Genomic DNA, 13,038 nt, shown 5'->3' on the forward strand with positions numbered 1-13,038 from the left:
AATTGATTTTGTTTATTAAGTGGCAGAAAAACAGCTGCTCAGAGTGTTTTCTCTATGCAGCCGCCACGTCTAAGCCAGTGATCTATGTCGAGACAGACAGCCCACCTTCACTCCACTGAGTCCTTCTACTTAAGTGGCATCTCTCATGATGTGCACACAAAGGACAGAGCGACTGTTTGTGGAGCTTCAGCGGCATGTCTGCTGGCCAGCCACTGTTCAAACAAAGACTTACTTACTGACTTTCAGAGGCCATGGCCTCAGGGAGTTAGGAGAGGGCGGGGTGCAGTGTCCAGGTTTGTCCCTGAAAACAGCAGAACTGTCAGAACTGTGCCACCCAGCTCTTTATGTTTTAGGTGACTCTTTAGCATCTCTACATTAGGTAATGTAAAGGTCATATCTTTCACAAACCAGGCTACAAAGAGCATTAGTATTAGTTGCTTAGAGACAAAACTATTTAGAGGATTTACTTCCATGTTTTTGCAGAGAATTGTCAAACTATAGGTTCTGTAGGACATTGAAAAAAAAAACCGCTGTAGTGAAATCACAAATTATTTTAGTCTAATCCGACAACTTTCACATCTATTATTTTTTTTCTCTGCAAATCCTGTTTGATCTGTCCATGCTCGGTTCCCAGAAAATGTAATGCGTGGATTATATGAGTGTGTCCTCAGCAAGACAAATGAAGTAGGAGTCTGAAAACATCTGCAATGTCTTTTCACTCGGATTGTGCAATAGAACGTAACTACACCGGGGTCGGATATTTTGTTTATCACTGTTTATTTGAGGAAGAAAGTGAACCATGAAACAAAAACAGTTTGAACATTCACTGCTTGGAACAGGTGGGGGAGGTTGCTAATTACTTTAGCTTTCAGCAAATAATTCATTTCTGAAATCAGAAAATAAGTAGTCTTCTATTAGGTGAGCCTGAAAAGTAACATGCTCGCGTGAAGGAAACATGAGGGCACGAATAGCCATACCATAATCCAGCTGCAGCACAAATCAAACAGAGGAGTTAGGATAGTGGATGGACGTCTGCTGTGGGTGCTGTAGAATTAAGTGCTTAAAGAGGCTGCTCAGAGAAAGCAGTGTAACTCTTAACACGTGCAAAGAAGAAAGGAGTGTACATCCTGTCCAGGTCGAATGCATTGACAACTGTTTCCCCAGTCAGCCTAAAAAAAAAAAATAAACAATCACTGTCAGGTATGAGTCAAAATACAAAGAGCCCTTCTGTCATACATCACTGTTACTACTGAGCTGTCTTACTTGTACGTGATGTGGCAGGAGTGGTGGATCCACACCAGCTTACTGAAACTCTGACGCCCCCCAGAGGACAGTTGCAGTCCCACATGGAAGATGTGCTCAGCCTCTGGAGCTGGGTTCCGCCTGCAGAACCGATTCCTTTGAAACTCGGCTGCTTTCTGTCAACAATTAAAGGAGCAGAGCTGTTATGTAACCGAATATATGGAAAACCTGAACTCACTTAACCACATTCCCATTTGTATCGTACACGTTAAGCTGCTCACTTAAATTGCCCCTTGGGGACAAATGAAGTTTTCTGAATCTGAATTTGTCTTTACTAAGGCTGTGATTACAGCAGTTCATTCTGCATTTGTTGTTAACAAGTTCAGGAAGATGTTGAATAAGCATGTTTTAAAACCTAACATGTGTATAAGCATATAACACTTTTTAGAGTCATTTCTTTTCTTAAATTAAAAGTTAAGTGTAGGGGCCAAATTTGGCCACTGAAAAAATAAAATAAACCCTTGACAACAGACAAAAGTGCAACAACTCCTCTGTTTGTGCAGCAGCTGGATTATGGTGTTGCCATTTGAACCCTCATGTTTTCTCACACAAGCATGTTACATTTCAGGCTGCACCATTTGTATTCATAGAAGTACGAGGCAGCCTCTTCAGTGAACGTGCTACACTCTGACCTTCTCAAAATAACGACGTACTGTTTCCTGTATGTATTTATTTCACCACAAAGAAGCATCCTCACCTCCTCCTTCTTCTTCTTGCAGACAACAGCAAAAACTTTGGTTTGATTATCCGTCTCCTGTGACAGACGGAAATGGCCGAGCAGGACAGAATCCATTCTGTGAAATCAAACACAATTCACAATAACTCTGAAAAGCCGCCACACTTAAGGTGTCTTGGATGTGTTAAGATTTAGCACAGTTGTACCTGGTGTTTCGAGTACGCAAGCGTGGAACAACGCACAGGGGATCCTCAGGGGTAGTGAGCATGATCACATGGCCATCAGGGAAGAACCGGAGGTACCTGTAGTACTCAACATGGTGCCAAGCCCTATAAAATCCATCCAGTGACTCCTCTCCTTGACGAATGTATGACGTCTTGCTGATATAGACACCTGTGCAGAAAATTATAGAAATTAAAAACTTTGCCAGTGTATTATCAGTCAGTAACGTTGGCATTGAGATCAGTCTAATACTGTCACAGACATTTTGCTGAAAGAAGCATCAGAAAACTTGCCATCAAAACGAACGCGCGGCCTTCGCAGGAACATCTCTCTCCAGGATTTGAAAGGTATGAGCTTGGTGCAGTTCCTTCCCCACACCTTTAAACAGGCTAACCTCCAAATCTCAGGGTCCCTGCAGAGAAATAAAGAGGGAAATTAAACATTTTTATCTACTGCACAGTGACAACCTGAGATTGCATCATTCTAAGTCAGCAATTTTAAAGGGTACAACCTGAGAAAAGCAAAATGTTAACAGGCAAGTTGTCACATAACTGATGTGTTATGACAGCAGGGCTGACCTTGCACAAATGTAAAACCCACGGCAAACCAAAGACAGCTGCTCCAGGGCTCGCATGTCCAGATCACTTGACACAACCCAGCGAAATATGTACATCAGGATTTCCCGTGGCAAGGCTACAGTCCAATTAAACATGAAGCAAAGTAATGTTTACACACAGATGATCACTTCTGACACAGATCTGATCCAGTAAGAGGCAGGATTTTTACCTGAAATGTGCACCTGAGTCATTTCTAGCTCAGGTGAACAGATCTTTGGAAAGGCGCTCTCCAGAGTGAGCTGCTGCTCAAAGTAGGCCAGTAGATTCTCGATGTCACCGTTGGCATCATTATCCTCCATGCTACAAACACAGAACACAGTGTGTTATGATTATTTAAGAATACAAAACCCTACACAGCAAAAACAAAAACAGCAGCTTACAAGTTCCCTCCACCTCGGTCTGCATCAGGAGGGCGGCTGTAGTTGATTTTAAACTCAATGTCAGGAACAAGCTGCATAGCCATGCGGTAGAATTTGATAGCTGCAAAAAAATGATGACAGGAAAATGAAAAAATACATATTTAACAATGAAATACCCAGGAACTACATGGGTGGCATGAGATGCATTAGCTGTTAAAATGCCAGATCAGTTTGTGGTTAAACTTTTCACTCTTTCACTAGCGATGTATGATTCTGCATGCATACCTTCATAGACAGCTCCATTCTGCTCTTCCTGAACAGCTCTCAAAAACAGCTCTGTGGCCTAAAGAAAGATGACTCAAATCAGTCATTATGCAGCTTGGTCATATTAAAAGCTGGTCCTTTTACAATAACCTCACTTCTTGTATTAAACTTACCTTTTCTTCCCGAGCAATTTCCTGGCTCCTCTTCTGCCCTTGAGCCCGCAGCAGTCGGTCACTCAATCCACTCACTCCAGAGCTCGGCTTGAGTTCAGACATCCATTGAGCTCTGAACACATTGAGCTCCACCTGAAAGCCAGATAAAACATTATTAAATGAGTGAGCGAGGCCTGTACACCTATCACTGGAGAAGAGGATGGGTACAACCTGGGCATGTCATATGTCTATTTCAGTGACTTGTTGCATGCGGGTTGCAGAGCCAATCACTGAACTGGCATATAAATATTTACTTAGCCTTTATTTATAGAGGGTGGGGTGAACAAACATGCTCTTTAAACACTTTTAAATGTACTTGTTTCAAAGAACTACAAAATAAATAAAAAAACACAAGAGTTAGGTTTAGACTCTAAGTGGGTTTGACATTAAAATAGTCAATAATGTAGAAACAGCACACCTGAAGGTCTGGGTCATCTGAACTTTCATCTTCATCCTCTATGGTACATCCAATATCTGCATTTTCGTCAGCCTGTAGACACACAGAAAAATATTTCAAAATAAATTATTTAAAGTTTAAGAAGTAGTTTGTTCAGGATCAAATGGGACTGATACTAAATTATTTCTACTGTAATATGATCGAATGATGCAGTTCAGATATACTACTAGGCACTTACGTGTGACCATTTTATTAACTGTCCACCAGAGAGCACTGTTAAGTTGTACTTTGAAGCATTATAATGATCATTTTCTGGTCTGTTAATTAAGGAAACTTCTGCCACTAAAAATACAATGGTTGACTGTCAGCATTCAAATAGCATCTCCTTGAGTTTTATTTTTCAAGCTTAACTGTAAAATCAACAGGGAAAACCACAGTACAGCTATTTGTCGCCGTTTTGAATTGTACTTTATCCTTCCTGCACTGGGCACAGCAACACTCATCAGGGTTCCTACACATTTTCAAATTTAAAAGTCCAGACTTTTTCCATACTCAAATTCTCAGATTTTGGAGACACATGCTCATATTGTGGCATATCATTAAAATGCACATCATATTTAGCTGGGCCTAAAACTTGTATCAGTGCCCTGTCTTTTGTCATCACTATATACCTATATACCAGATGAGTAGAGTATACTTATTGAATGCAACTTTGCAAAATGAACAGGAATATTTTTCTGAACCGTATGGAACTTGGTGGTGAATGGGACTCGATGTTACGCTGATTTTACATGCCAGCAGGGCAATGTCACTTTCTCTGCTGTACTGAGGGTGAACCCATTGATTTGCTAGAACGTTATTGTCTGCACTGGCAAACTAGATGGCTATCCAGGTAGGCCTACTTATCTTCATGTCAGTCATTACTCACATGGGCTCTGAAGCATTGAAAATGTAATTATTATTATATTGATATAATATTATGGGGGGTCTGGGGGTCCACCAATGAAGTGAAATTGGATCGCGACGTCTGTGATTATAAATGATGATAAATTGTTTAACATGTCAGCAACAACAACAACAAACCTTTACAAAACCCTGAAAGGAGTTAAATCTCTTTCGAAAAAAGTTTGTTTGATTGCGGCATGTGAACCTAACCCTCATTTGCATAACGTTCATCTCCTCTCGACTCGCTGCTTACGTCACAATTGACAGTTTCAGAACACAGAACACCGCGTTTAACGAATTCCGTTGGTCTATATTTCTCAAAGTTGAGCTGCATTTTATAATGTAGCGGCAAAGGTCTGGAAATGCAAATATTTTTCCATACCCTGATTTCCCTTTTTCATACTTTTACAGACCTGGAAAACACTAAAATCAAATTCCACACTTTTCCATACTGCGTAGGAACCCTGACTAATGTAGTATCACCTCTGCATGTGTCTATAGCTCCATGAATCTACTCTTCCCCATTTATTACAGTCACTGAACAATTTTTTACGTTTTATTTTACACTTTATTAGCACATAAGGATTAACAAGTAGTTTCTCTAAATTCTCCTATCTCACATGTTTTATTTATCTCCTGCACAGTCAGGTAATGCCTGTGCAGAAGTGCACATCAAAGATATGTAATATTCCATTATTAATGAGTTGCTACATGTCAGAGATTGTGCAGTTGTAAACAAGTTGACACTCAACTAACGATAATGACGCTGATGCAAATCAGAAACTCTCCAACCAGGTAAAGAGTGCAGCTAAACCCTAATGCTAAATAACGTATGCTAAACACCTATTCTACTGCACCCTGATGCAAGCATGCAATTAACTTAAGGTATCTGTGGCTACATTTAATTACAATTTGAGGTTTAATACCTAGTTAACCCCTGCAGGGACACGTGGACCAAAGCTTAACTACGGGTAACTAGGTGACGTTAGCTAAATTAGCTAGATAGCTAGCTGGCTAACACGCTTCTCCCCCGAATAACTGGATAAAACCAGGTGACTCACCATGACACCTTGGCCAGTACTGTCTCCGTATTTATCTTCACAAGCGGTCAGCGCTACCGTTTACAGTTCACGGTCGGAGAAACGGACGACACAACGAACATATTTACGAGCTCGCAGGAACGCAGCCATTTCGCTGAGTGGCCCGGAGCCTCAGTGACAGTGACACAGGAAGTCAGGAAGAGCGCTGAAGTTGGAGAGAGACGGGGAAGAGAGAGGCGTGCTTTATGTGTGAGCTCTTTATATGGACTTGATATGATATTCCCAATATATTATCACCTACATGAAATATACACACACATATATGTCGAATTATCCACAGCGGTGGGATGTACTGAGTCATACTTGTTAATGTGGAAGCTGTTTCTACTACAAAGTACGACAGAAACATTTGTTTTGCTTGCTTATTAATAAGATAACTGGTAATAACAAGCTCATGCTCTCACTAATTCAATGCACTGCAACGTCAGATAGCACTCCCCCAAGCACCAAAAAATAATCATAATCAATCTGACAGCGCATGTACTGCAAATACAAACAATTATCACATTTATACTGAAATATATGCTGCAAGTAATGCAAACAAACGTCTTAAATTGGTCATTTGCCATTTATTAGCCTGCCAAAAAAATATATATATCACAAAACTTCTTTGACTTTTTGTGAAAAACTGAAATTGTGACTTATATTTTTTTTTCTTTCACTTAAATACATTTTGTACTGAATTACTCCTGTTGTCTGCGTTGATTTATTACTTCGGGGGTCCTTGCAGTGCGTCGCAGATTTAACCAAAGAAGAAGAAGAACACGGCGCAAGCGCACTGGCTCCCACTCACTTCCGGTTTTGTTTTTCGATACTTCCTTCTTGTTTGGATTATATGTTTCTAATATCATTGTTTTTATTGTGTCGTTGCTACAGATAGGTTTTGCCATTACGTTTTTATTTAATGCTTTGTTTTAAATTGAACGTTTTGTTTGTGAATCACAGACGTGCAGTGATTTATTGGTGTCCATCTGTGATTTGCTGTTGTTTGTTTTTTTTTTTTTTTTTTTTTAAAGCAACGCGAGATTGTGGTGGTCTCTGACGGAGGGGCCTAGCTGGAAATATTTACGTTGTGTGTTACAGGCACACTGGTTGCGGTCTATGGTTGGTGCCAATTAGCTGATGACTGCAGTAAGACATTTGTTGAACATCCACTGCTAATGCTCGGCTATGACTTGGTGTCGGTTTGACGCGACGAGGGTGAGTCTTATGTGTTGCTTTTATTTTCAGCTACTTTGTTTTGTTGTGATCGCTCAGTCCTCTACACCAAATCCACTGTTGTCTGCGAAGCGATGCGATTTTTCTTCACTAGTAGCGTCACAGAATAATACGCCTTATGCCTATATGTATACATATATGCGGGCATCACCTGTGTCAGTACTAGTTAAAGATTAACCGAAGCCACACAGAGCTAGTTGTAGTATCAAAGCTAGAAAATCTGACGTAGCATCATTGTGGAGCCACCTAACATTACGTACAAATAAGAGACGATGTCTGCTCAAAAATGCTTTATGTTAGCCTTCACTTTGTATAATTAAAAACAAAATTACAAATGGGATAAAGCACACCAATTAGTAGAACATTAAGCTTTGTGTATTTTACTTCTTACAGCTCCATTAAAGTAGCTGTAACATAAGATAGCTCACACCAACGTATAAACCTTACTGTATTTAAACAGCATTAACAGGCAACCCATCAGTTTTCATCCATGTTTGTATGTCACAGGGTGATACGCCAGAAGTATGGATTTTAATGTTAAATAACATACATATATTATTTACATGATTTGTGAATCTGTTTTCACTTCATTATTTGCTGCCTATAACAACACAAAAATACACAAAAAAAGTGCAAGATTTAAAGTGTCTCCTGAATATGTATGAATATCATTATTATTCTATATAGATAAGGGCTAAAACATACGATCACCATGAGTGACAAAAAATTCTAAATTTGTGCCATCAGATGCAGCAAGGTTTCAGGAAACAGATTCTTCCTTGATACAAAGTTGTAATTGTGTGTATCTTTCAATGGTTTGTGTATGTATTTGTATGAGATACAAATATAGTCCAGAAACATCATCCTTCCCTCCACCATGAGTACGCCACTTCTTATGTCCTTTTAGCCCCTTTTAGTCCTCCTGCTGTTGTCTGGTTTCATTCCACAGTAGGAAGTGAACACATCTCTGTTTCCCACCCAATTATTATCAGCCCCCAGATGATGCTATGGAAGGACAAGCATAATGAATAGATACACCACCATCAGACAGCTCGGGGATGGCACCTACGGCTCAGTCATCCTCGGCCGCAGTCTGGAGTCTGGAGAGCTAGTCGCCATAAAGAAGTGAGTATCCTGAAATTGTGTGTGTGAACGGTGAACTAGAGCAGCTCAAATTTATCCTGCAATTAAATTTGCATGTAGCATCAAACAAATTAGTCAGCAGAAATGTTATTTTTTCAGAATGAAAAGGAAGTTCTACTCCTGGGAAGAATGCATGAACCTCCGTGAAGTCAAGGTAAGTGCACACCTCACAGAGGAAAAATCACAATAGGTCTATAGTCATAACAATCTGTATAATGTTGTAATCTGTTTCAGTTCTTCTTTCTGTGTAGAAATGTCATTATAATGTGGGTTTTCCAGTAATGATGTACATTTTAGTCCAGCTGTGGTATAATGAAAACCTTTCTGTCATTTCTTTTTAAACCACTTCAGTACGTTACTGTCTAAATGTCCTCACAGCTCAATGTCACACACCAGCACTAAGAGCAGAAGGTGATTCTTGTGTGCTGTTAGTTTTGAGCTCTGGTTCCCACCCCCGGCCTACACACTCCCTTTTTTTAGAGCTTACTGCAGAAGAACATGTGTCGAACTTGCTGCTCCTTAGAGTCCTGCTGAGTAGATTAAAAATACAGCATGCCACCATAAAATATCAACACCCCCATTTAACAGCTCCCAACCCCCCTACTAAAAATTAGCATGGTTAAACCTGAATCATCCCAGTGCATGGGAAAAGTTATATTTTTTCCATCATGCTTTATTCTGTATTTCTTTTCCCTTTTTAAACTACAAGCATAAATCCCACCTTGGCAGCATTTACCCCAAACTACATTGTGTTCTTACTCGACCCATGTTTTAACAACAAGGCTTTTCTTATTAGTTGTAGGACGTGCTTCTGAATGTGCTGTAACCTGTGTGTGTGTTGCGCAGCATGGTTAAATTTATCAGTTGTTCATACCTTTGAGTTGTCTTTGTACACCTATCGTTACACAATGTCTTTATTTATCCTTACAGTCCCTGAAGAAACTTAACCATGCAAATGTCATCAAACTGAAGGAGGTGATTCGAGAAAATGATCACTTGTACTTCATTTTTGAGTATATGAAGGAAAACTTATATCAGCTAATGAAAGACAGGTGGTTATTGATCATTTTTTTGGGATTAATGTTTCCACATTTTAAATTATGTTTGATAAAATCTTAATCTGATTGTTTCTTCCTGCAGGACCAGATTGTTTCCTGAGTCTGCTGTAAGAAATATTATGTTTCAGATACTCCAAGGGCTTGCATTCATTCATAAACATGGTACGTCTTTTCACCACTCAAGTGGGCAAACTTAGAGGACCCATGTGAAGGATTTGAAGAATCTGTTCTAGCAGAAATGAAGTGTGTAGTCCATAATTATCTTTTCAGATGTCTGGTCCGCACTGGTCCTTCAAATATCACTCAACTCATATAATCTTCCAGCCGAGACGGTGACACACTGCGTCTCTGTTTAGGATTTTTTCACAGGGACATGAAACCCGAGAATCTTCTGTGCATGGGCCCAGAGCTGGTGAAAATAGCCGACTTTGGGCTTGCCCGTGAGATCAGATCTCAACCACCATACACAGATTATGTCTCGACTAGATGGTGGGTTTGTAAACATATTATACATATACCCTTAAAAAAGGTTGGTTTATCCTATTATTCCTCTTTGTGCACCAGGTACAGAGCTCCAGAGGTGCTGCTCAGGTCCACATCCTACAGTTCACCCATAGACCACTGGGCAGTCGGCTGCATCATGGCAGAGCTTTACACCCTCAGGCCTCTTTTCCCAGGCTCCAGTGAGGTGGACACCATATTCAAGATTTGCCAAGTCTTGGGTACGCCAAAGAAGGTAATTTCTTATGATTTATTTAGACTAACACATTAGTGTTACATAAATATGTAATATTATATCTAATGTGCCTATCTAGAGCGATTGGCCGGAGGGGTACCAGCTGGCTAGTGCTATGAATTTCCGTTGGCCTCAGTGTGTTCCCAGTAATCTGAAGACACTGATCCCAAATGCTAGTCCTGAAGCTATCCATCTGATGACTGACCTGCTTCAGTGGGATCCCAAAAAGAGGCCGTCTTCTGCCCAGGTGCTGCCCCTTTCCATACTTGTGTAGTTTTCACACCTCTAGAATTAAAGCTGATCTTGTTTATCTGTACAGGCTCTCAGGTACTCGTACTTCAATGTGGGCCAGGCTTTGGGCACTCCTCAACAGATCCTGGAGCAGGGCAGACCACAGCCGGGCCATGTCCCGCTGCAGGCACCTTTACAGTCACAACAGACACTACAGCAACAGCAGCCTCTGCTGCTCAAACCTGTGCCCCCTTCCCAGCCTCCTCCTTCCAACCAGCACTGCTCCCCCTCTAGGCCTCTCCAGCAGATCCAGCCCTCCCCTACATCAGCAGCTGCCCAGGCAGCGGCATACCAGCGGCACACAGGGCTGATGCGAGAGCAGCACCAGCCAAAGCACATCCTGAAGCAGGAACAGACAGAAGGAACACCACAGAGCCATCTTCCTTACATTGTCGACAAGAGTCTCCAGAGCAAGGTGGGGCTCGGCGTTGGTTTTAAAGTATTAGTGTGTATATCTGGTGGTGTTATAAATGTGTGATTATTTGCTGGCATTTGTTGATTGTAGCAAACGAGACAGGAGTCAGAAAATGCAAACCTGCTAAGCTACCAGCTAAAACCTAAAGGAGGAGGACGCCGGCGCTGGGGCCACAACACGGGTCACCTTAAGGGTGAAGACTGGGACGACTACGAAGACTCCGACCTGACTTCTATAAGTATTCTCGGAAAGAGCAACTTCTCCACAGCAAAGTCGAGGCAGGGGGAGGATGCACTGAGCAGGTGAGGCTGCTATAGTTTAGTGCTGTCTAATATGAAATGACATGCAGTCACAAGCCAGTGTTACGCCTCTTGTCTTTTAGATATGGAACTGTTCTGGACTTCAGTCGACCTAATGGAAAAGAAGATGCACCTTTAAACCTGAACAAGACTGCAGCCTATCAAGAGCCATTGAGAACTGCCTCTGCTAAACAGCACTACCTGAGGCAGTCAAGATATTTACCTGGTAATATACTCTATACTATTCAGCAAGGACTTCTTTTATTTGTGTAATTATCATTATTATGTGTTATACCTGTTATTTTCCTGCCTTCTTTAGGCATTAGTACAAAGAAGAATGTGGCCATAAATGCTACTAAAGACTTCTCTGGAAGCCATCTTTGGGGCAGCAGTAGTATTCCTTTCGGAGGGACTCTGCCAAGCAGAGGCGCTCATGGTAGTTATGCTCATGGTAACTTGTCCTGATTGTACATTTTTGTTCTTGGAGTCGAGGGGAGCTCAGGTTAATTGATCTGTTTATGTTTAGGCACAAATACAATCCCAGGTGGATACATGCCGTCATTTTACAAAAAGGACGGCGGCTCTGGTGGTCACAGGGGTCATCAGGGTCCATCAGTGGAAACAACAGCATCAAGTGAGCATACCTGTGTTTTTCGACTGCAGACACTTTAGACCTGGGTTTATACACTTTGTATTTTTATACTAAATTCTTTGTTCAAAGGTTGGTTATTGTTCCTGTTTCAGATTATGCAACATGGCGGTCCAGCCGGAGCCAGATGAACGCCTCTGCCAACATACCATTGGCTAACAAAAGCACCCCTGGTCTGCTGCCCCGCCCCCCGCCGCAGACCATTCATGGGCGTACAGATTGGTCTGCCAAATATGGACACCGCTAGTGGCCTCACAAGAGCTCTGACCTGTGCCCTGAGAACTGTTTCACCTCCAAAGAGTAGGCCTAGTTGTTTTATAATCAAAGTCTGTACATAAATCTTACACAGCAATAACTTTTGTTGCATTGTGTGTACTCTGGATGTTGTGAGTTGTTAAAATATTTAAGTGTGTGGGTTAAAGCAACCGGCCAAAATGAGAAACATGCTCAGTGTTTTATTTCTGTAATAATAATCTTGCTGTCCTGCAGGCCCTTGGTTGGTTTCTATCTTATCATTGATTGTTGATCTGCAACTTATAAATATTATGCATATTATACCTTTTATAAATCATTCACTGTGACCTGCTTATTACTTTGCTTTTGTACAGTACAGTCATTTTTTTTACATTTCTCTTCTTTTTTATATTATGATCATGTTTTTAATCAGGTAACTATTATTTGTTGATGTTTTTGATTCAATGCAGTGCTTTAATGTCACTGAACAATGCAAATGATCCCCATGTTGTATAGATCTGTTTCAGTTTGTATTTGACTCCTCTTGGCCAAACGTATGAGTATGAGTATGAATATTGAATTGCAGGTATTACATATAATTAAACTTTTGAATGACTACTGCTGACATGTTAAGTGTTTTTTTTTGTTGTAATTCATTTGCTTGAATATTACCTTGCAGTTTATGTTCTACTTGAAGCTCACAGCTGCTGCAGGATGAGAACAGCAGGCAGAAGGATTAGTCTGTTGCTGGAAATTAATCCAGTCTCACGTGCTGGTGTATCTGCAAGATGGATTTTATTAGAGTGGGTTCATATGCACGGTCTGTCTGCACCTGTACTGTTGTCAACACAAGTAAAGGCTTATGTTATATTATAACATACTCAGTAATAGTAACATCTCT

The 13,038-nt window shown here is 40.9% G+C and overlaps 2 protein-coding genes across 4 annotated transcripts; one reads left to right on the forward strand and one right to left on the reverse strand.

Annotated features, from left to right (window-relative positions):
• Positions 1-760: 760 nt before the first annotated feature.
• Positions 761-6,234, reverse strand: fbxo9 (F-box protein 9). The gene is made up of 12 exons (XM_028423846.1): positions 6,056-6,234; positions 4,071-4,142; positions 3,614-3,745; positions 3,462-3,519; positions 3,198-3,297; positions 2,987-3,117; positions 2,779-2,893; positions 2,494-2,612; positions 2,185-2,371; positions 2,000-2,096; positions 1,264-1,418; positions 761-1,169 (listed from the first exon to the last, which is right to left on the reverse strand). Exons 1-12 carry the CDS (start codon positions 6,056-6,058, stop codon positions 1,061-1,063), a joined length of 1,278 nt encoding a protein of 425 aa, XP_028279647.1. The 5' UTR covers positions 6,059-6,234; the 3' UTR covers positions 761-1,060.
• Positions 6,235-7,092: 858 nt separating this feature from the next.
• On the forward strand, positions 7,093-12,755 carry LOC114447517 (serine/threonine-protein kinase ICK-like). 3 transcript variants are annotated; one of them, XM_028423834.1, is made up of 14 exons: positions 7,094-7,294; positions 8,305-8,437; positions 8,555-8,609; positions 9,386-9,507; positions 9,596-9,675; positions 9,870-10,002; positions 10,078-10,249; positions 10,329-10,496; positions 10,569-10,955; positions 11,046-11,257; positions 11,338-11,480; positions 11,574-11,690; positions 11,781-11,888; positions 11,999-12,755. In XM_028423834.1, exons 2-14 carry the CDS (start codon positions 8,337-8,339, stop codon positions 12,148-12,150), a joined length of 1,950 nt encoding a protein of 649 aa, XP_028279635.1. In that variant the 5' UTR covers positions 7,094-7,294; positions 8,305-8,336; the 3' UTR covers positions 12,151-12,755. The 3 variants fall into 3 exon arrangements, with proteins under 3 accessions (XP_028279636.1, XP_028279635.1, XP_028279634.1); XM_028423833.1 differs by having other exon boundaries at positions 7,095-7,294; positions 11,574-11,705; XM_028423835.1 differs by lacking the exon at positions 11,781-11,888 and having other exon boundaries at positions 7,093-7,294; positions 11,574-11,666; positions 12,039-12,755.
• The last annotated feature ends 283 nt before the right edge of the window (positions 12,756-13,038 follow it).

This window comes from Parambassis ranga, chromosome 15 (genome assembly GCF_900634625.1).
Source record: "Parambassis ranga chromosome 15, fParRan2.1, whole genome shotgun sequence".
NCBI lineage: Eukaryota > Metazoa > Chordata > Actinopteri > Ambassidae > Parambassis > Parambassis ranga.

What these genes read in the sequence shown, in the direction of transcription:
- LOC114447517 (XM_028423833.1), top strand. Translation starts at nt 8,337, where the DNA reads ATGAATAGATACACCACCATCAGACAGCTCGGGGATGGCACCTACGGC. An exon ending in GCAGTCAAGATATTTACCTG is followed by an intron (nt 11,481 to 11,573) that starts GTAATATACTCT and finishes TGCCTTCTTTAG; the next exon opens with GCATTAGTACAAAGAAGAAT. An exon ending in AGTGGAAACAACAGCATCAA is followed by an intron (nt 11,889 to 11,998) that starts GTGAGCATACCT and finishes TTCCTGTTTCAG; the next exon opens with ATTATGCAACATGGCGGTCC.
- fbxo9 (XM_028423846.1), bottom strand. An exon ending in GAATGGAGCTGTCTATGAAG is followed by an intron (nt 3,298 to 3,461) that starts GTATGCATGCAG and finishes ATTTTTTTGCAG; the next exon opens with CTATCAAATTCTACCGCATG. An exon ending in GCCGCGCGTTCGTTTTGATG is followed by an intron (nt 2,372 to 2,493) that starts GCAAGTTTTCTG and finishes TTTTCTGCACAG; the next exon opens with GTGTCTATATCAGCAAGACG.